Source organism: Babylonia areolata, chromosome 21 (genome assembly GCF_041734735.1).
Source record: "Babylonia areolata isolate BAREFJ2019XMU chromosome 21, ASM4173473v1, whole genome shotgun sequence".
Lineage (NCBI taxonomy): Eukaryota > Metazoa > Mollusca > Gastropoda > Neogastropoda > Buccinidae > Babylonia > Babylonia areolata.
This window is the reverse complement of record NC_134896.1, coordinates 39,096,270-39,118,769: the sequence shown is the minus strand read 5'-3', so window position 1 is coordinate 39,118,769 and position 22,500 is coordinate 39,096,270. Positions and strand designations below refer to the sequence as shown.

At 45.2% G+C, this 22,500-nt stretch overlaps 1 protein-coding gene across 1 annotated transcript in view; it reads right to left on the bottom strand.

The window, feature by feature from the left end:
* LOC143296615 (uncharacterized) overlaps nucleotides 1–22,500 on the bottom strand; it is a 92,717-nt gene that overhangs the window by 5,621 nt on the left and 64,596 nt on the right. The window contains 8 exon segments of the mRNA XM_076608644.1: nucleotides 8,229–8,486; nucleotides 9,881–11,086; nucleotides 11,088–11,548; nucleotides 12,830–12,965; nucleotides 14,667–15,046; nucleotides 15,681–16,139; nucleotides 16,738–16,930; nucleotides 18,949–19,670. Of these exon segments, the coding sequence (XP_076464759.1) occupies nucleotides 8,229–8,486; nucleotides 9,881–11,086; nucleotides 11,088–11,548; nucleotides 12,830–12,965; nucleotides 14,667–15,046; nucleotides 15,681–16,139; nucleotides 16,738–16,930; nucleotides 18,949–19,670 (3,815 nt within the window).

Below are 22,500 nucleotides of genomic sequence, written 5' to 3'. Positions count from 1 at the left end.
ATAGTAAGGACAGCTGGTGTATGGATGACACAATCAGTGAATTGTAGGTCTGAAACAACACGTCAACCACTCATAAGGCACACTGTATTGTATGGACAGCTGGTGTATGGATGACACAATCAGTGAATTGTAGGTCTGAAACAACACGTCAACCATTCATATGGCACACTGCATTGTAAGGACAGCTGGTGTATGGATGACACAATCAGCGAATTGTAGGTCTGAAACAAGTCAACCACTCATATGGCACACTGTATTGTATGGACAGCTGGTGTATGGATGACACAATCAGCCAACTTTAGGTCTGAAACAACACGTCAACCACTCATATGGCACACTGTATTGTAAGGACAGCTGGTGTATGGATGACACAATCAGCAAATTGTAGGTCTGAAACAACACGTCAACCATTCATAAGGCACACTGTCACTGTATTGTAAGGACAGCCGGTGTATGGATGACACAATCAGCAAATTGTAGGTCTGAAACAACACGTCAACCACTCATAAGGCACACTGTCACTGTATTGTAAGGACAGCTGGTGTATGGATGACACAATCAGCAAATTGTAGGTCTGAAACAACACGTCAACCACTCATAAGGCACACTGTCACTGTATTGTAAGGACAGCTGGTGTATGGATGACACAATCAGCAAATTGTAGGTCTGAAACAACACGTCAACCACTCAAAAAGCACACTGTATTGTATGGACAGCTGGTGTATGGATGACACAATCAGCGAATTGTAGGTCTGAAACAACACGTCAACCACTCATAAGGCACACTGTATTGTAAGGACAGCTGGTGTATGGATGACACAATCAGCGAATTGTACGTCTGAAACAACACGTCAACCACTCATAAGGCACACTGTATTGTAAGGACAGCTGGTGTATGGATGACACAATCAGCAAATTGTAGTTCTGAAACAACACGTCAACCATTCATAACACACAATTTATTGTAAGGACAGCTGGTGTATGGATGACACAATCAGTGAATTGTAGGTCTGAAACAACACATCAACCACTCATAAGGCACACTGTATTGTAAGGACAGCTGGTGTATGGATGACACAATCAGCGAATTGTAGGTCTGAAACAACACGTCAACCACTCATATGGCACACTGTATTGTATGGACAGCTGGTGTATGGATGACACAATCAGTCAATTGTAGGTCTGAAACAAGACATCAACCACTCATAAGGCACACTGTATTGTATGGACAGCTGGTGTATGGATGACACAATCAGCCAATTGTAGGTCTGAAACAACACGTCAACCACTCATAAGGCACACTGTATTGTGTGACAGTCAGGCATGTCTGGCTATGACCATAAGAGCAGCAGAGATGCTATCCCGACTGGGAAATAATCTGGTGATAGTGGAGAGTGTCTTGCCCAAGTTACATTCCCACTCTCTTTGTCGAAGGCTTCAGTATCAGTATCAGTAGCTCAAGGAGGCGTCACTGCGCTCAGACAAATCCATATACGCTACCCCACATCTGCCAAGCAGATGCCTGACCAGCTGCGTAACCCAACGCGCTTAGTCAGGCCTTGAGAAAAACAAAACAAAAACAAAACAAAACAAAACCACACACACGCACACAAAAAATGAGTAAATAAATAAATAAATAATGATAAATACATAAATAAAGAACTACTACTACTAATAATAATATTTATAAGGCGCAAAAACTTGATGAAGTCAACTATAAGCTTACAAAAAAAAAAAAAATCAAAAAAAAAGAAGAAAAAAACATAAATAAAAAAAATAAAAAAAAAATAAAAAAGACAACAATGATGATAAATAAGCAAATAAATGTAAAACATACAGACACAGATTCACACATACGCACACATATGCATAACAGATATGCACCAAACATGCAGTTTCACAGATATGAAAGCACAATCAAATACACATAAATGTACAAGAGCCCCAACACACACACACACACACACAAAGACTTCAGGACAGTTGGTGCTGGGATGGGTTTCCAAAGGCCAACTAGCCCCCGAGGCTGCAGCTCTAAGAACCAGGATGTACTAATACTTTACACAGCACTCAAATGAAGGTCCAAAACAAAAAGTTATTGGAAACAGAACTTTTAAGTTGAAATCCAGAGCTCTGAAGACTTTTATTCCACGTTCAATCCACCTTTTAAATTCTTGAGAACTCTGTGTGTGTGTGTGTGTGTGTGTGTGTGTGTGTGTGTGTGTGTTTACTGAGCTTAAAAACGTGACAACTGTTTATAATGAATGTGCAATATGTAGGAGGAATAATGTGCAATATGCAGGATGAACGTTCAATGGAATATGTCTGATGCTAACATCCATATTCTAAATATATTTCTGTTAATAATTACGATGTAATAATTAATTGCAATGTTTTTAAAAGCGAATATGTGAAATGCTTTTATTTGAGAACATATGTTTATTACTCTTGTTTAATCAAGTAATCCGCGTGTGTGGGGTGGGTGGGGGGTGGGTGGGTGTGGGTGTGTGCTGATTATCTGGTTGCGGTTTTCCACAATTTATCTTTATTCTTATCTTATCTATTATAATCAATGTGCAGTATAGTAGGCTATGTTTATAATTATATTAAAATAATGTTTCTTAATTCTTTCTGTTTTTACATTAAGAATACTAGTTATTACCTGCAGTGTGTGAATGGATGTATGTATGAAACGGTGTATGTGATATTTTTTACATTTGTATCTTCGTAATATTTGTAAAAGCTGTTGTTGACTTTTACAGTTATGGTCCCCATGTTGTTTACTTGTCTATGCACCTGACCAAATTTCTCCAGTTGGAGATAATAAAGTTATTCTTATCTTATCTTATCTTACTTGCAAGGCACACTTATGCATTAAAACAACAACAACAAAAACCCACCCCAAGAAGCAAACCCATACAGCACTCACTGTGCATTTCAGACTGCCAGAAATGTCCATCATTACAAACACACACACACATACAAAAAGGAAGTATGAATGGGTCTGTCTTGATGTCTTTTTTCTCCATTTGCAATATGTTCTTTTTCCTTCTCTTTGCTTTTCAGCCAATGTTGAGCATTCAAAAGAAAAAAAAAGTGTCTGTGACTTGTATGCAACTGAGGGAAAAAAAACCCACCAAAAACTAAAACAAACAAACAAAAAAACTTGTAAGGCTGACGAAACGTGACCTGTAATAAGAATGAAGGGTGAAAAAGTGGACAGCTGAGAAAAAAATATTCAGCATGTTAAATGAATAAACTGAACAAGTTCACATCTTTGAAGGCAAACCGGCAGTTACGTTTATTGTCCCACTGAACAGAAAATGGAAGGGAATACGGAAGTCATAGAGCATAGAAAAAGATTTATTTTTCAAGGATACAATTGATACTCAAATAGCATGAAAAAGAAATCTCAGATTCAGACAGTTTAATCCAGTAATGCAGAGCAAATGCATGCTACTTTACTAGGTTACATGCACACACATACATGCACACATGCATGTGAGTGCACACACACACACACACACACACACACACACACACACACACACACACACAGATGCATGCACACAAAAGTCTAAAGACACATATTTCCATATACTGCATATAAACACAGATCAACACAGAACAAACACATGTACATGAACGCATGCATGCATGTAAGTATACAACACAAACTCTCCACACACCCCACACCCTCCACATACACACATGTGTGAACAGTGACTTCTTCCCCTTCCCTGCAGTTTTTCCCCCTCTCTTCTCATCTGATATCACTTATACCAAAATGACATTAAACTAAAATTGCTAACACACACACACACACACACACATGCTCACACATACCATTATCTATTCACCTTTTCACTTCCAGAACTATTTGTGATTTTTGCAAAATAATCACCAACCTCTTGAAAAAAAAAAATCACAAAAATTAAAACTATGCTCAAAAGTATGTAAAAGTATATGTTTTCTGGAAGGAAATTATATGGAGAATATAATCATCATGACTTCAATGTTGACAGGATGAGATAACTCCCAATCCATTCAATTCAATTCCACATGCCAGTTTTATATCACTGATACTTCGATTTTACTGTCTGTGAGAATATACTGTTAGATTTCTCCCGATTCTTATTCCTCCATTTGAAATCAAAATTTTGATCTGTGTAATCTTGCATGAAACTGATACACATGTCAAAGGGAAAAGCAGCCTCTATATTTTGAATAAACACCGATTTGGGTAACAGAAACAAACTTCCTCTGCACCAACCACATGCAGACAGGTGAAGTTTCATTTCACAGATCAAAAAATGGTCATACACCAAAATGTTACATGTCTATATGAGCGTGTACGTGTGCATAACTGAAACCTGATTGAATGACACAGGAAACAAATGATGAGCGCCCAATGGCAACTGTCAGATGGGGGGGTACCCGTTATGCCGCCGTCCCGCTATGCCGCCGACCCGTTATGCCACCGTCCCACTATTCGATGATTTTTGAACAAGCTTTTCTCGGCTGTTTATGAACCAATCTTAGTAAAATTTGGATCAAAGCTCGGGGGCTGTGATGTCTACCGAATGTATGAGTTGAGACCCATTTGCGCCATTTGTGACGTCACAGTGGCGCAAATTGCCAAAAAGTTGATCACTAATATCTCCGCTGTTTATCAACGGATTTCCTCCAAATTTCAGTTACGTGTTCATTATACTAGGGACTATAAACGGTATAAGTAATAAGCTCACGATGACGTTAATCATGTTCTATTTTTAGAATGCGCAGTTCTCTACGCAAACAAGCTTTTCTCAGCTGTTTATGAACCGATCTTTACGAAATTTGAAACAAAGGTCGTAGCCTATGAGGATTCGCGAATGCATACGTTAGGACCCAGTTGCGCCATTTGTGACGTTACTGTGACCCAAATGTCAAATAAAAAGGGAGATTATTAGTATGGCTTGCCCATCTTGTTTTGTCTTTTTTGTGACAAAAGACAATCCGTCGGCACAACGGGTCGGCGGCACAACGGGTCGGCGGCACAACGATACGCTCCCGTCAGATGGCTCCACCCGGGTAGGCAGCCTGTTGTTCAAATGACTCAGTGCTTGTAAAGCGTTTAGAGCTTGGTCTCCAACTGAGGATAGGCGCCATACAAGTATGCGTATCATTATCATCAAACCACCCTGCCCGCACCCATTACATATAGATTTAACTTACACTACCCATGGATACGCAGGGTTTCATTTCACAGATCAAAACATTCCACCCCTGTACCCATTACCTGTGGTCATAGGCAGATTTTCTTTTAACAGACCAAATAACCCCACCTACACCTATAAACATATCGACTACCTGCAGACAGGTAGATTTCATCTAACAGATCAAATCACTCCACTTACAACCTGTGGACTTAACCTAGACTACTCGCAGACAGGTAGAATTTCAATTTACAGATCAAACTACCCCACTTCCAAACAGATCAAATCACCCCCCCCCCCCCCCCCCCCCCCCCTTACACCTATGAACGTGGACTGCCGGCAGACAGGTAGGATTTCATTTAATACATCAATTCACCCCACTTACACCTACAACCTGGTGGACTTAACCTAGCAGACAGGTAGGGTTTCATTCAACAAATCAAATCACCCCACTTAAAAAACAGATCAAATGATCCCACTTACACCTATGAACATAAGACTACCCGGGCAGACAGGTAGTATTTCATTCAGCACATCCATTCACCCCACTTAAACTTCCAACCTGTGGACTTAACGTAGACTACCCGGCAAACAGGTAGGATTTCATATAACAGATCAATTCACCCCAGTTACAGCTACTACCTGTGGACTTAACCTAGACTACCTGCAGACAGGTAGGATTTCATTTAAAAGACACAAATCACGCCACTTGCAAACAGACACAAATCACCCCCACTTGCAAACAGACCAAATCAGACCAAACCACCCCACTTACAGACACAAATCACCCCACTTACAAACAGACCAAATCACCCCACTTATAAACAGACACAAATCACCCCACTTACAAACAGACCAAATCACCCCACTTACAAACAGACCAAATCACCCCACTTACAAACAGACACAAATCACCCCACTGACAAACAGACCAAATCACCCCACTGACAAACAGACCAAATCACCCCACTTACAAACAGACCAAATCACCCCACAGGCCAAATCACCCCACTTACAAACAGACACAAATCACCCCACTTACAAACAGACCAAATCACCCCACTTACAAACAGACACAAATCACCCCACTTACAAACAGACCAAATCACCCCACTTACAAACAGACACAAATCACCCAATTTACAAACAGACCAAATCACCCCACTTACAGACACAAATCACCCCACTTACAAACAGACACAAATTACCCCACTGACAAACAGACACAAATCACCCCACTTACAGACACAAATCACCCCACTTACAAACAGACACAAATCACCCCACTTACAAACAGACACAAATCACCCCACTTACACACACAAATCACCCCACTTACAAACAGACACAAATCACCCCACTTACAAACAGACACAAATCACCCCACTTACAGACACAAATCACCCCACTTACAAACAGACCAAATCACCCCACTGACAAACAGACACAAATCACCCCACTTACAGACACAAATCACCCCACTTACAAACAGACACAAATCACCCCACTTACAAACAGACCAAATCACCCCACTTACAAACAGACACAAATCACCCCACTTACAAACAGACACAAATCACCCCACTTACAAACACACCAAATCACCCCACTGACAAACAGACACAAATCACCCCACTTACAAACACACCAAATCACCCCACTTACAAACAGACACAAATCACCCCACTTACAAACAGACACAAATCACCCCACTTACAAACAGACCAAATCACCCCACTTACAAACAGACACAAATCACCCCACTTACAAACAGACACAAATCACCCCACTTACAAACACACCAAATCACCCCACTTACAAACAGACACAAATCACCCCACTTACAAACAGACCAAATCACCCCATTTACAAACAGACCAAATCACCCCACTTACAAACAGACCAAATCACCACACTTACAAACAGACACAAATCACCCCACTGACAAACAGACACAAATCACCCCACTTACAAACAGACCGAATCACCCCATTTACAAACAGACACAAATCGCCCCACTTACAAACAGATCAAATCACCCCACTTACAAACAGACCAAATCACCCCACAGACCAAATCACCCCACTTACAAACACACCAAATCACCCCACTTACAAACAGACACAAATCACCCCACTTACAAACACACCAAATCACCCCACTTGCAAACAGACACAAATCACCCCACTTACAAACACACCAAATCACCCCACTTACAAACAGACCAAACCACCCCACTTACAAACAGACACAAATCACCCCACTTACAAACAGACCAAATCAACCCACTTACAAACAGATACAAATCACCCCACAGACCAAATCACCCCACTTACAAACAGACCAAATCACCCCACAGACCAAATCACCCCACTTACAAACAGACACAAATCACCCCACTTACAAACAGACCAAATCAACCCACTTACAAACAGATACAAATCACCCCACAGACCAAATCACCCCACTTACAAACAGACCAAATCACCCCACAGACCAAATCACCCCACTTACAAACAGACCAAATCACCCCACAGACCAAATCACCCCACTTACAAACAGACCAAATCACCCCACAGACCAAATCACCCCACTTACAAACAGACCAAATCACCCCACTTACAAACAGATCAAATCACCCCACTTACAAACAGACCAAATCACCCCACTTACAAACAGACCAAATCACTCCACTTACAAACACCCCACTTGCAAACAGACATAAATCACTCCACTTACAAACAGACCAAATCACTCCACTTACAAACACCCCACTTACAAACAGACATAAATCACCCCACTTACAAACAAACAGACCAAATCACCCCACTTACAAACACCCCACTTACAAACAAACAGACCAAATCACCCCACTTACAAACACCCCACTCACAAACAGACACAAATCACCCCACTTACAAACAGACCAAATCACCCCACTTACACCTATCACTGCAGACTACCGGCAGACAGGTGGGGGTTTCATTCCTCACACATCACAGCACCCCACCTACACCCACCCGCTGTTACCTGAGGACTGGCAGACTGTGCCCTGTGACAGTCGTCAGGAGACCTGAGGCTCTCCCCTCCACCACCAGCAGCAGCAGTGGCTCCAGCGCCAGGTGAGCTGACACCCACATCCTCAAAGTCCACATCCACCAGCACCAGGCGGCGAGAGGAGGAGGAAGTGAGGTCAGGGGAGGAGGGGTGGAGTTTGGACAGCGGTGGGGTGAAGGCCGACTTGCGGCACAGTGAGTTAAAGGAGGCGTTGAGGTTGCTGTTAGAATCCTGGGGATGTGGGGAGGAGGGGTGGCGGGGGTGGGGTGGGGAAAAAAACACCATGCGGTCAGATGTACACACGGCACGCATGCTTTGTATTTGTATTTGTATTACTTTTTTTTTTTGTCACAACAGATTTCTCTGTGCCGTATTCAGGCTGCTCTCCATAGGGAGAGCGCATCGCTAGACTGAGAGTGCCACCCATTTTTTTTTGTATTTTTTATCTGCCTGCAGTTTTATTTGTTTACCTACTGAAGTGGATTTTTCTACCGAATTTTGCCAGGAACAACCCTTTCGTTGCAGTGGGTTCTTTTACGTGCGCTAAATGCATGCTGCACACGGGACCTGAGTTTATCATCTTATTTGAACGACTATCGTCCAGAACACCACTCAAGGTCTAGTGGAGGGGGAGAAAATACTGGTGACTGCCGGTGTGATTCGAACCAGTGCGCTTAGATTCTCTCGCTTCTTAGGCGGACGTGTTACCTCTAGGCCAACACTCCAGTCTTCTGCTTTTCAACTCTGCCTACATCAGTGGAGCGGTGGCCGAACAGTAACAGTGTCTGACTAGGAAGCCAGTGTTCACAGGTTTAAGTCTCATACATGGACCAGGTTTGTTTTTGTTTTTATTTCCCCCGTCCCCTCCACTCCATGCTGAGTGGTGGTATGGGTGCTTGTCTTTCAGATGAGACAACAAAACCGAGGCTGTGTGTGCAGCATGCATTCGGCACATGTAAAATGAAAACATGAATAAACCCATGGCAACGAAATGGTAGTCTCCGGCAACACTTGAAGACAGAAAAATAAAGAAAAATAAATGGGTAGCACTGCACTGTAGCAACGCACTCTCCACATGGAGAGCAGCTCAAAAATTTACACAGGGAAAACTGTTGTGACAAAAAGTAATACAGTACAATACAGTTCAGTACAGTACAATACAATACAGCCGCTTCCACATCTCTACTTACTATCTGCACACTCAACCATTTATCAGTCTACCAAGCTTGAAACCATGCTGTTAATAAAATTAATAATGCCTGGATAAAAGAAAAAAAACAAAAGAAAAAGAAGAGGCACAAAAAATGGCTCTGTCAAACAAAATCAATACAAATGTGAAGAAACATGCAAATTATTTGCAATAATCCATACAGAAACTTTCAGATATACTTTTATGAAAAAAGGAGGTACAAAGTACATCTCCTTTCCTGTAAAGGAAACAAAAATCAGTGAAGGAAAACTGTGAACTGACATCAAATCTCTGTATTGAGCTACAAGTTAAAATCCCCTTGAAGTACATTATCCCCTTCATGTCCATCTAACGAAGAAGAAGAAGAAGAAGACATGATCCCCTTTTGCTGCCACGGAGAGAGCTGTAGAATTTACAGAACACACACCATTCCTACCTGCGACTTGGGAGAATAGGCAGCGTCCTCTTCGTCAGTGCTGCGAGAGAAACGTTCGGCGCGCCGAGTGTTGTGGAAGGGAATGAACCCTCGCTGCACGCTGCTCTCCCCTCTTGAGGTCAGGTCGTGAACACTGGCCGGGGAATCCACACCAATGGGGTCACGGCCACTGGGGTCAGGGGCCAGCGACAGCTCCGCCGTGTTGGTGAGAGACACTGAGCGCACCAGCCTCTGCTTGAACTGGCTGGACTGGGCCTTGGGTTTGGCCTTGGCCTTGGCTTCCGCCACGGCTTTGCGGGGGTCGTACTCCTTCCGTCGCTTCCACGCCATCCTTTCTGCACTTTTGGGAGAATTGGACCGGCTGCCAGGCTGGGAGTGGCTTCCTCTGTTGAAGCCGGTGAGGGTGAGATCTTTCTGGCTGGACTTGAGTTGAGTCCTGGGTGTGTGTGCGTCGCGCTCCCTCTCTTTGGCGCGGGACGACACCGTGGAGGAGGAGGTGACAGAGGTTGTGCGTCGGTTCTGCTGACCGTTTTGTCCGATGCTGTCTCTGGGCACTGACCGGTCTCTGGTTCCCGAAGCCGTAGAGCCGTCACGCGTCGCGCTCTTTCCACGAGTTCTGCGATCGGTCTTACCGGCCTGGTCAGGTTTGTGTTCTGACAGGGAGGAACGGGTTGTGCCGTGTAGGGAGGTTGATCTTCGGTTTGACCTTGAAGAGGCCGTGTTGCTTCGGCCACGTTCTGTCTCTTTTGTCTCGGTACTGTCAGCCCTCGCTCGCCGCAGGGTGAAGGCTCTGTTGGTTTTGGCCATGCTGAGGGGGCCCTTGCCGGCAGTCTCTGAGCCTGGCAGACTTCTGTCCAGTTTGTCACCGCTGTCCGACTTGAAGTCCAGGTCCAGGCTGTTGTGGCGAGTCATCGTACTCTCCGAGGTGGCACCACTGCCGACCCTGCCGGTCCTGGCTCCCATCACAGGAGGCTTTTGCTCCAAAGCTGCTCTTGCTGCCGCCGACGATTTGGAAGAAGAGGATGAAACTGATGGGGTGAATTTAGCGTCACCGGTCCTCACACCGCCGCTCAGCTTTTTTGTTGTGGCTCCATGCGGGGCGCTGTCTTTGCCACACCCAACGCTGCTCTCTCCCTCTCCGTTCATCAGGGCCAGAGCATGGGTGAGGTCAGCGTCTGACCTCCTGTCCTTGCGGTCGCTGGAGAAGCCCAGCTTGATCTCCATGGCCTCCATCACGCTGCTGGTTTTCTGCAGCAGGAGCTGGGAGTCCAGGCTGGCACGGGACATGAGGGCAGCACTGGTCCCTAGGGCCGGGCCGTCGCAGCACCTTGCAGCGCTCAGAGTCCTCAGACCCGCAGGGACTGCAGCTCAGGCGGGAGGGCTTCACGCCCACCGACCCCCCCCGTGACCCTGACCTGACGCTGCTGACAGGGGAGTCGACTCCACGAGCGCTGTTGTCGTCCTCAACGTCTGTGCGCGTGGTTACGGAGCCATTGAGGGTGCTGGCCGTGCTGTCTGCCGGGCTGTGGAGGTCGCGGAGGCGGAAGGAACGCTCACTGCCGGCGGAGCTGTGGTCGCTGCCTGGGGGGATGGACGGCAGTCTGCGACCTGTCCCCGGGCGTCTGCGGTTCACACCCGCCCCCTGCGGTGGCTTTTTGCTGCTGTCATCTGCATACACATACACACGCACACACACATGCATATTACATACATATACATGCACTGGCACTCACACATGTACACATATACACACAACAATGTTACATGTCTGTCTAAGTGTGTGTGTGAGCATGCCTGAAATCTGAACGGAATGACACAGGAAATGAATAATAAGCACCCACTGGCAGCTGTAAGTCAGCTCTACCCAGGTAGGCAGCCTGTTGTGCAAATGACCCTGTGTTTGTACAGAGCAGGCGCTATGTAAAGCGTCCATATCACTATCAACACACAGATGCACACACACTGCAACATGTCTTCAATCACCAGTATGTGTAACAGGACATTTCAAAGAAAAAGCCTCATCCTGCCAACACATCACAACTTATCAAGAGTGCATTTTTGACTCACTTGTGTGTGAGTCTATGTTTTAACCCGGTGTTCGGTTGTCTGTGTGTGTGTGTGTGTGTGTGTGTGTGTGTGTCCGTGGTAAACTTTAACATTGACATTTTCTCTGCAAATACTTTGTCAGTTGACACCAAATTAGGCATGAAAATAGGAAAAATTCAGTTCTTTCCAGTCATCTTGTTTAAAACAATATTGCACCTCTGGGATGGGCACAAAAAAAAAGAAAGAAAAAAAAGAAGCCTAATTATATGCAAACTGCATTTACTGTTATATTTATGTTTTTTGTATTCTCTAAACTTGGCACTTTGATCTGATATTCTGACACAACAACAAGAGCAGTCATTATTATCATTTTTTGTTCAAACAGGAACTTCTTTTGCTAAGCATGGAAGTTTTATTTATTTTGCAATCTGGTTAGGACTTTTTTTTTTAACCCGAAGCTTTATAATAACAAATACAGAACACATTTTAACGATTAGATTTTTTTTTTTTTTTAAGTGTATCACAAGTGAGTCTTGAAGGCCTTGCCTCTCTTGTTGTTGTTGTTGGAAGTTTTAAAACTAGCCCCTTTCCCGTCACATGCACTTCTTCACCATCACTCCTCGATTTGTTGCTGTCTGACAACTCTCTCTGAGACAGAGTGGACTGATGGTGAAAGTTTCTGACACAAACTGTACAGGTGAGCAGAGTCTTTCAATCAGGACACAGTCTAGGACAGATTTTTGTTCAACAAAATGGGTAGACCACAGAATTTGCTTTCTATTTCTTCATGCAAAACCATATCCAATTGTGCCTACTTGATTGTAAAATCATCTTGATGCTTGTCAGTGACCTCAACTTGACCTTAGTCAATGACCTCAACTTGACCTTAGTCAATGACCTCACCTTGACCTTTGTCGGTGACCTCATCTGCGCCTCTGGAGGAAGGGGTGGAGCGTCTACTGGAGGAGGTCAGAGCGGTCAACTGACTGATCCAGGGGGCCACCTCGTCCTTCACGTCCCACCCTCCCCCTGTCCTCCTCTGAACACAGTCAACATGCTCCACTGCTGATGTACATATGCTTGTGCACACACATGCACACAGTATACATACACTACACACCCGCACTCACTATTCATTCAATATACACACACACACCACACACACACACATATATGCTATACACATGCAAACACACACACACATATTTAAAACATACAGCCTTCCTTTGGATATTTTAAGTAAACACGTATCAAAAGAAATGTGTGTCTGCTTCTGTATAAACACACACACATTTATGTACACACCCACACCTACACAATTACGCATATGCACACGCCCACCCACCCCCCCCCCCCCACCACACACACACACATAAGTGTAATTACTGGCAAATTGTCTTTCACAAGCAAGCATATCTGCACACTTCTTCAACCACAACGCCCCCCCCCCTCTCCCCTCTACACACTCATTTGCAAGACAGGCATACCACATATTTGTCAGGGACAACTGTTCGCCATTCATTACTGCAAGTCAACCTGTGAGCACAACGTGAGAACACAACTTGAGAACAAAATCTCAGTGAGCTGCAAAGAAAGGTAACTGACTATTGAAAATCAAGAGTTATCTACTCAGAAACTTGCACATTCCTGTTCTTGTATGCATGGAGAAGCGGTGCAGAATTTCCCCCAAAACAGCAGTGTAAGGAGCCATTGTAACCAGCACCACGCATACCCAGAGATGTTTCAATACATGTACACTTCCGTTTTTTTTCTCACAATGTGAAACCACAGCTAAAAAAAAGAATTGAATAGCTGTATATTTTTTATTGATTTTTTTTTCTTTCAAACACGAACGTATTTTTCAAGCCGTTGATAGAGCACATGCGCTTGTAACAGCTGTTAGTAAGTTCAGTGAGAGGCCTACGATGACAGACCACTAGCAAACTGCGTAATTTATATCATCTCTCAGGTTTTTTTTGGTTTTTTTGTAACATTTTATTAAAAAAAACATACCTGCTTTCCTGAAAATGGCCCTTAGCTTTCTGTGAAGTCTCTATACTGGGTGACTTGTGAGAGTGAGTTAACATTTGGGGACAACTTCTGAGTGCAGCTTGTGGGGGGGCGGGGGAGGGAGACCTGTGAGGTCAGCCAGTGGGCTCAACAGCTGTGAACCAGCGTAAAGACGGCAGCATGTGAAAGCAATCTGTGCGGAGGCCGTTTCTGAAGGCAGCTTCAAAAGGATAAGGTGGGGGAAAACAGCCACGGTGTTGGCTGGTCACAAAGCGTGCCTATTGCTTCTTTTCAGGGGAGGTAATGCACCAGAAAATCTGACAGCGCTTGTCCTCCCCTGCTCTGTAAGATCCCATCACTGGTCAACCATACAAAGCAATTGGCCTCGTAGGATGGGCACACATCTTTGCTTTGCTTGCTTGAATGCACACACACACTCACACACACACACACACACACACACACACACACACACACTTCCTCCCTCCCTTCTTTTACTGTGTTATCATAAATGCCTTATATTCTGAAATGCGTTTATCTCATTATGTATTTCTATTTCAGGCTGCTTTCATACTTTTGATAGATGTCAAGCTGTTCATAACTGTTTGGGCACATTAATTTGTTCACACCCTTTCAAATGGGGATATGGCCATAAACTGCATAAAATTCAATTCTCAAAAAAAAAAAAAAGAAAAAAAAAAATCCCTCCCTTCTATCCACACACACACACCTTGTTTTCCAGCAGCGCCGAACGTTCCTTGCTCCGCGTTGGTGTGGTGGTGGTGGTGGTGGTGGCACACTTCGCATCGTTTTCCTTGCCGTCGCACAGGCTTCTCTCCCCTCTCCCTTTCTTAGGGGCAGCAGTTAACTGCTCCAAGTCGTCGTCATCGTCGATGACCGGTCGTTCGAAGGACAGGTTGTGAAGGTCCACCCCGAAGACCTCATCGATCTGCTGGCGGGCCATCATTTCCTCCTCCCGGTCCTCGTCCGCCTCGATGGTGTAGGTGCCTGCGTCGCTCGCCTTGTCCTCCTCCTCGTTGTCCCCCTTGCTGCTTGGCGCCGGCGCCAGTGGAGGACTCTGTTCTGTGGTTCTGGCTCTGTCTTTCTCCTCTGCGTGTTGTTGTGGTGGGGGGGGGGGGGTGGGGGGGGGGGGGGGGGGGGGGCAGGACAGAATGCATGGCGTTGGTAAATAGTAATCATAATAACGATAATAATAATAATAATAATCATAATAATAATAATGATGATGCTATCAATACTACTTCTACTACTACTACTACTACAACTCATAGTACTACTTGTAATGATAATAATAATAAAAAAAACTATAATAATCATCATAATAGTAATGATAATAATAAAAAATAATTATAATCATAATGATAACAATGATAATGACAATAAAGATAATAAAGATAATAATAATAAAGATACTACTACTACTACCACTACTATTACTACTACTACTACTACTACTACAACTGGTGGTAATGTGAATTTACAAAGTGCCTATTCTCCAAAATAGAGGTGCTTTACAAAAATGGGTAAAAGAAAGAAATAAATGAGTCACAGCTGTTGTTCAAGTCACAAAAGTAATGATAAATCATTGTTCAAAAACATCACTAAGCAAAGAAACAAATTTACATTTGCATCACACACACACACATACACACACACACACACACACACCGCTACCAACACCACCACACCACACCACACCACACACAAACAGACACACACATACCTGTTTCGCTCTTAACCTCAGTGTCCGAGGCAGTTTTGCTCCCACTTAAACCCTTCCCCAGCGTTTTCTGCTTCTTCAGCGGAGGTTTGCTGGCACAATGGTACGCCGACCTGCCTGACCTCGGGCTCTGGATGTTGTGACCTTTGCCCTCATTGCGACCTTTGCCCTCGTTGCCTAGCGCCCGTTCCGACACCACGGGCGACTCACTTCCGCTGCTGGCGTCCGCCGAGCTGGAGTCGGCCAGAACCGCGAGTCGCGAGGAGTCGGCGAACATGCGGTCGATGAGGTAAGTGGTGGGGTCTGAGTATCGGATGGTCTGGATGGTGTTGGCGGAGGACTGGGATTTCAGTTTGCCGACTCTGGTGAAGGGGGCGGGGACTGTGGGGGAGGAGGTGTTGTGGGGGGATGCGGATGTCTGTTGTTGCTGTTGCTGTTGTTGTTGTTGTTGTTGTTGGGAGTCTTGAGGTTGAGGCAGAAAAAACAAACAACATGTTGTATGGTGATATCTACAGATGAGTGGTTGGATAGAATGAGTGTGAAAATGAGAGAGAGAGAGAGAAGGGAGAGATGGAGGGAGAGATAGAGAAAGAGAGACACACACACACACACACAGAGGGTGGGTGGGATGGAGAGAGAGAGAGAGAGAGAGAGAGAGAGAGAGAGAGAGAGAGAGAGAGAGAGAGAGAACTTAGAACTCTTATTTATTAGAATTATTTTTTTTAAAAAGGCCACTGACCTGTATATGTATGGTTACACGTGTTATGCACACACACACACGCAGACACACACACACAGACACACACACACACACACACATATAAAAACCAAACCTTTAGCAGGAGCAACAACAAAACAAAGAAGAAGAAGAAACACAAAAGACTTTGCAATCCAAATAACACCTGAAGCTTGCTTTGTGTTCCTGACATTTGTCCATGCAAGCTGACAGACAGACATGTAAGGAAAAAAAAAATCTGAACTGTCATCTTCTTCCAACTGACAAAAAGACCAACAACAAAAAACAAAAAAAACAAAAGAAACTGACATGTATATTCCTTACCTTGCCTCTCGCTACGCTGGCCATGTCGATTGTTCCTCTCTGAATCTGATAAAAGATCTCCCGTCCTAAGAGAGGTAACTCCCACAGACTGCCCATTGGTGATTCGATGCATTGTCTTCCCCTTGTTGCTCATTTCACTTCCTGCGGAGTTGTCTGCCCCCCTCAAATTGGCAGGGGACGTCTCTCGCTCCTCCTGTAAGGTTGAAGTCATAGCTGTCATCACATAATTCATATGGAGGAGAGAGAGAGAGAGGGGGGGGGGGGAACCAAGTGCTTGAGGAGACTACTACATATCTCCTACAAGGAGCACAAGACCAATGACTATGTGCGGAACCTGGTCAGCAACCTTGTTGGGCCCCAAGAACCACTGCTGGCGACTGTCAAACGACGGAAGATGGCATGGTTTGGTCACGTCATACGACATAACACCCTCTCCAAAACCATCCTGCAAGGGAGTGTAGAGGGAGGGCGCAGACGGGGGCGGCAGAGAAAGAGCTGGTACGACAACGTCAAGGAATGGACCAAAATGATGATGCCAGATCTCCTCATGACAGCTGCCAACAGAATGGCGTGGCGAGCTATGACATCTTCCTCATGTCCCCCCAACGACCCCAGCGGTCAAGGGAATGAGTGAGTGAGTGAGATATGGAGGAAAGTGGAATAATGGTTAAGACGCTCAAGTGCCAATACAGAGAGTCCGTGAGGCTGTGGGTTTGAATCCCACTCTTGCCCTTTCTCCCCAAGTTTAACTGGAAAATCAAACTGAGCATCTAGTCTTTCGGATGAGATGATAAACCGAAGTCCCGCGTGTAGCACGCACTTGGCGCACTGATAAAGAACCCATGGCAACGAGAGTGTTGTCCTCTGGCAAAATTATGTAAAACGAAATCCACTCTGATAGGTACACTAATATACAAGAATGCACTCAAAGCCTGACAAGTATGTTGGGTTATGCTGCGGTCAGGCATCTGCCCAGCAGATGTGGTGTAGTGTGTATATTTGTATTTGTATTTCTTTTTATCACAACAGATTTCTCTGTGTGAAATTCCGGCTGCTCTCCCCACGGAGAGCGCGTCGCTACGCTACAGCGCCACCCATTTTTTTGGTATTTTTTCCTGCGTGCAGTTTTATTTGTTTTTCCTATCGCAGTGGATTTTTCTACAGAATTTTGCCAGGAACAACCCTTTTGTTGCCGTGGGTTCTTTTACGTGCACTAAGTGCATGCTGCACACGGGACCTCGGTTTATCGTCTCATCCGAATGACTAGCGTCCAGACCACCACTCAAGGTCTAGTGGAGGGGGAGAAAATATCGGCGGCTGAGCCGTGATTCGAACCAGCGCGCTCAGATTCTCTCGCTTCCTAGGCGGACGCGTTACTTCAAGGCCATCACTCCACATATAGATTTGTTCAAATGCAGTAACGCCTCCTTGAGAAACTGAAACATTCATCTGCGTATCCAAACATGGTAATTTCTCTTTTATAATGTCAAATTCCAGGACTTGGCATTGATGATGATTTCCTTTTTTTTTTTTCGACTTTCAACAAACTATATTAGTATCTGAATGACTGTTCTCTGTCAAGTTATTTCAAGCCATTTCTTAAAGCAGAAGAGAAAAGAAAAAGGAAAACTGTTTATTTTCATGACACAAGCATGAGAAACTGGGAGCAGGGTGGGATGCTGCAGTCAGATATATACGCAGGTGCTGGAATCGTTTCCATCAGAAACAGCAGCGGAAGTAGGAAAAAGTGCATGCATATGTAGAATTCAAGCTGGAAGAACAACAGGAAGAAGGCATTCAGAATATATATATATATACTTGTACTTGCATATACTCTTTTCATTTTACATCTGACAAATACAAGTGTAACTGTGCATCATGCATCACACACACACACACACACACATACACGCACCAACACACACACACACACACACACACACATACATGCACCAACACACACACACACACACACACATCAACAACAACAACACACAATCACCGTAACCTTCATTACTGCAGCAACAACAAGTATAACGGAGGGTGATAAAGAAGGAGTGATCTGAATGACAATCATTTCGAAAAAAAGAAAAAAAAGAAAAAAGAAAGAACATAAAATCACCACTACAAACAAGAACGAAAACAAACCAGTCAGGAACCAGCCAACCAGCCAGTGTCCAACACACAAACACGCACACAAAAGCAACATACCGAACTTGCACAACAACTGCCCCCAGAATCCTTGCCCTTGGAGGTGAAGGACTTGTCCAGCCGTGCGTGCGAGGACGACAGTGTGTTGCGCAGCTTGGGCGGCACGAACTCACTCAGGCTGGACCCGCTCTTCAGCTTTGGCTTCTTGTTGTCGCCAAACTCCACAGTGAACGACAAAGCCGGGTTGCTGTTCACCTCCATCGTCGACGACTGGTTCCTGGGTGTCCTTGACCCTTCATCAGTCTTGATTTCTGATTTCTCCGCACTGGACTGAGCGGGTGGAACAGCGGGTGAGCAGGCCGTGTGAGAACTGTGGGACGTGGGCGGGAGCAGGCTTTCAGAAGCTGCCTGGCTGCTCTGAGTTGTGGTGGTTGTGGTGTTGTCCCCGCTGTCCCCCAGTCTCAGCGCTGCCGAGAGGAGGGTGTCTCTTGTCGGAGACGAGTTTGACAAGGTGTCCCTGGAGGCCAAGGGAACAGGGCTTTTAGAGAAGGGACTCAAATCCACCAGAACTGCTGAGCTGTTCTGCTCAGCATGGGAGGTGGCAGTGGCAGGACTGTGATAATGTGGCGTCGTCAAAGTGGACTCCTTGACGCTGTGCTGATCATGCTGCTGGTGCTGATGGGGGTGGTGGTGGTGGTGGTGTGGGTGGTGTGGAGGGTTGGCAGGTGAAAGGGAAAGGCTGGCGTCACCTTTTCCAGCTGTAGACTGGGAGGGATCCTCACCTGTTCACGTACACAGTGACATCCATTTAGCCAGACTGAAGGGTGGGCAGTTGTGTTAATTAGATACATCACAATCAACAAGTCAGATATTGCTCCAGGACAAGACAAAGGCTAAAACATTACGCCTGGTGTTTTTGGATGAGACAACGAACCAGGTTCCTGTATGCATCATTCACTTAGCACGGGTAAAAGAACTCATTGCAACATCATGGAAACCAGTTCAAATTCTATCTACATAGAAATCTGCAGTGGTTGAGTATAACACAATGTGACACAATATAACATCTACCCATCAGTCACCACACAAATACATAACAGACATCCAAGAAAAATCTTCATCTTTATCTCATAACATGCTCAGTATCAATTTGCTGATCATGATTTTGTCATAGTAGATGCATGCCCATTATGTTTTCATAACACAGCTCTCAAAACATGACCAAGTACTTTGGGAAACGCTGCTGGTCAGGCATCTGCTTGGCATATGTGGTGTAGCATGTATGGATTTGTCCGAATGCGGTGACGCCTCCTTGAGCTACTGATACTGATACTGATCATAACACAAGCAAATTTTGACGTGGATCACGGGATCTATTATGTGCATATTTGATGCATTGCAAATACATGGAGAAGCCTCAGGCAATGGCCGATCTGCACAACTGCTGACTCAGCACATCTGTTTACCCCAGGAAATCTGAAACAATATATCAGCTCTGCCATTGTCTGATGTTGCCTGGATTCAAAGCCAGGATCCACAGATTGAAAAGTATGACACACACACACACACACACAACACACACACACACACACACACACACACACACACACACACACACACACACACACACGCACAGTTCTGCTGTCCTGTCTCTCAAAACAAAGCAATGTAAACATCACTACATGATGTCGCAGGGAAATGAATGTAATGTAAACTTCTGGATTCATTTCACACATCACTTTATCCATGTACAGGATATCATGTGATGAGAAGTGCTTTGCATCAATGGCTGGAGGTCATGTGGCCTTCCCTGATTTATTGGAGACATCCTATTTCTGGCATTCATTTTCCCTTCACTGGGAGGGGGGGGGGGGGTACACTGGGACAGCTGGGATGTGTGGGTACGGAGTTGAAATGGGAGGGGGAGGGGTATGGAAGAGATGGTGAGAAAGATCTTGAGGAAAAAAAAATGTGTGTGTGTGTGTGTGTGTGTGTGTGTGTGTGTGTGTGTGTGTGTCTGTGTTTGTGTGTTTGTGTAGGTGGCTGTAGGAGTGTGTTCATGTGTTTGTGTGTCCGTGTCTGTGTGCGTGCGTGCGTGCGTGCGCGCGCGCGCGTGCACGTGCGCACGCATGTGCATACATGACTTGCGACGGGCTGCAAACTTGCACATGTGTATATCTGTTAATACATATATATGTGTGTGTAGTATGCACGTCAGTGTGTCAGTGTGCGAGAGTGAGGGAGAGAGATGAAATTAAAATAAAAGTAAGTGTGCGTTGGTCTCAGTGTGTGTGTGTGTGTGTGTGTGTGTGTTTGTGTGTGTGCATGCGAGAGAGAGAGAGAGAGAGAGAGAGAGAGAGACAGAGAGACAGAGTGTCCGGTTCCAAGCATCGAGACAACACCAGAGAGAAAAGCCACGGCAACATGTTCACAGTACAGTCTCCAAGTTTTAACACAGGTTGACCACTGAGAACTGAACTCACCCTGTCAAAACACCACCCGGACACAACAACCACCAACCACCAACCACCACCACCAAACGCCTGATCTTGCAGACTGGGCAGAAAACAGCCACACACAACATGTATATCATATTCCGTGCACGCCGATTCTAACCAACACCGACCACTACAATTCCTCACTGTGACACTACACTGCGCTGTAAACTGACTGGCGGCGGGTCGGTCACTGCATCCTTTGTTCCCTTCCACACACACACAACATGTGGGCCGAGCGATGCAGTGGTGGTGTGCACCCAGCAGTTAGTTCCGGCCACTGGCACCCCTCCGCCCCCTAGCCCCCCCCCCCTCCCAGGCCCCTGCCCCCCCCCTCCCCCACCCGCCTTGCCTCTCTTTCCAGTCCCAGGAAGTGACGCCCAGTTCGGAAAGTAACGGCAATTTTGCAGTCACTGAAATGCCAGTGCCGCGTTGGCCGAAACTTGCATTTTTGGCCACCCACCCCAAAATTTGCCCAAGGTATTTTTTTTTTTTACCTCCCCTCCCCCCCCCCCCCAACCCCCAGCCCCCTCGCTGTCTGCAGTGAAAAGAAAGAAAGAAAAAAAATCTAAAGGTGATTATGAGTGAATTAAATTGTGAGCTGTTGTCGGTAAAGTCCTTTTTTTAAGCATCCTAAATTATGCACCTTCTGGTTACATTTCCGTGGTTTGTCAGTGGGGACGAAATTGAACGGATGAAAAGGCAAGATGGTGGCACTAAGTTAAGTGACTGAACCCGCATCAAAATTTAGTAAAATTACGGTACAAAATAAGAGTCGAAATTCACTGCAAATGGATTACAATATCTACTTATGGTAATACCGTTCAGTATATACACAAAAATTGCCGGTAAATGATCGGTGCAATAACCTGCCTGCCATCCGCACCCTCCTCCTCATCATATGCCCGTCTCCGAGTCTTCCAGCACCTTCCTTTCGGCCTGCTCTGAACTAAACAGCCGCGTCATTGATTCGGTTGTGTATTGTGCTGCTTACTGGTAAAGCATACAACTTAGCGCCGACGGACAGGCGTACGCCGCCGAGAATGTGTGTGTGTGTGTGTGTGTGTGTGTGTGTGTGTGTGTGTGTGTGTGTGTGTGTGTGTGTGTGTGTGTGTCA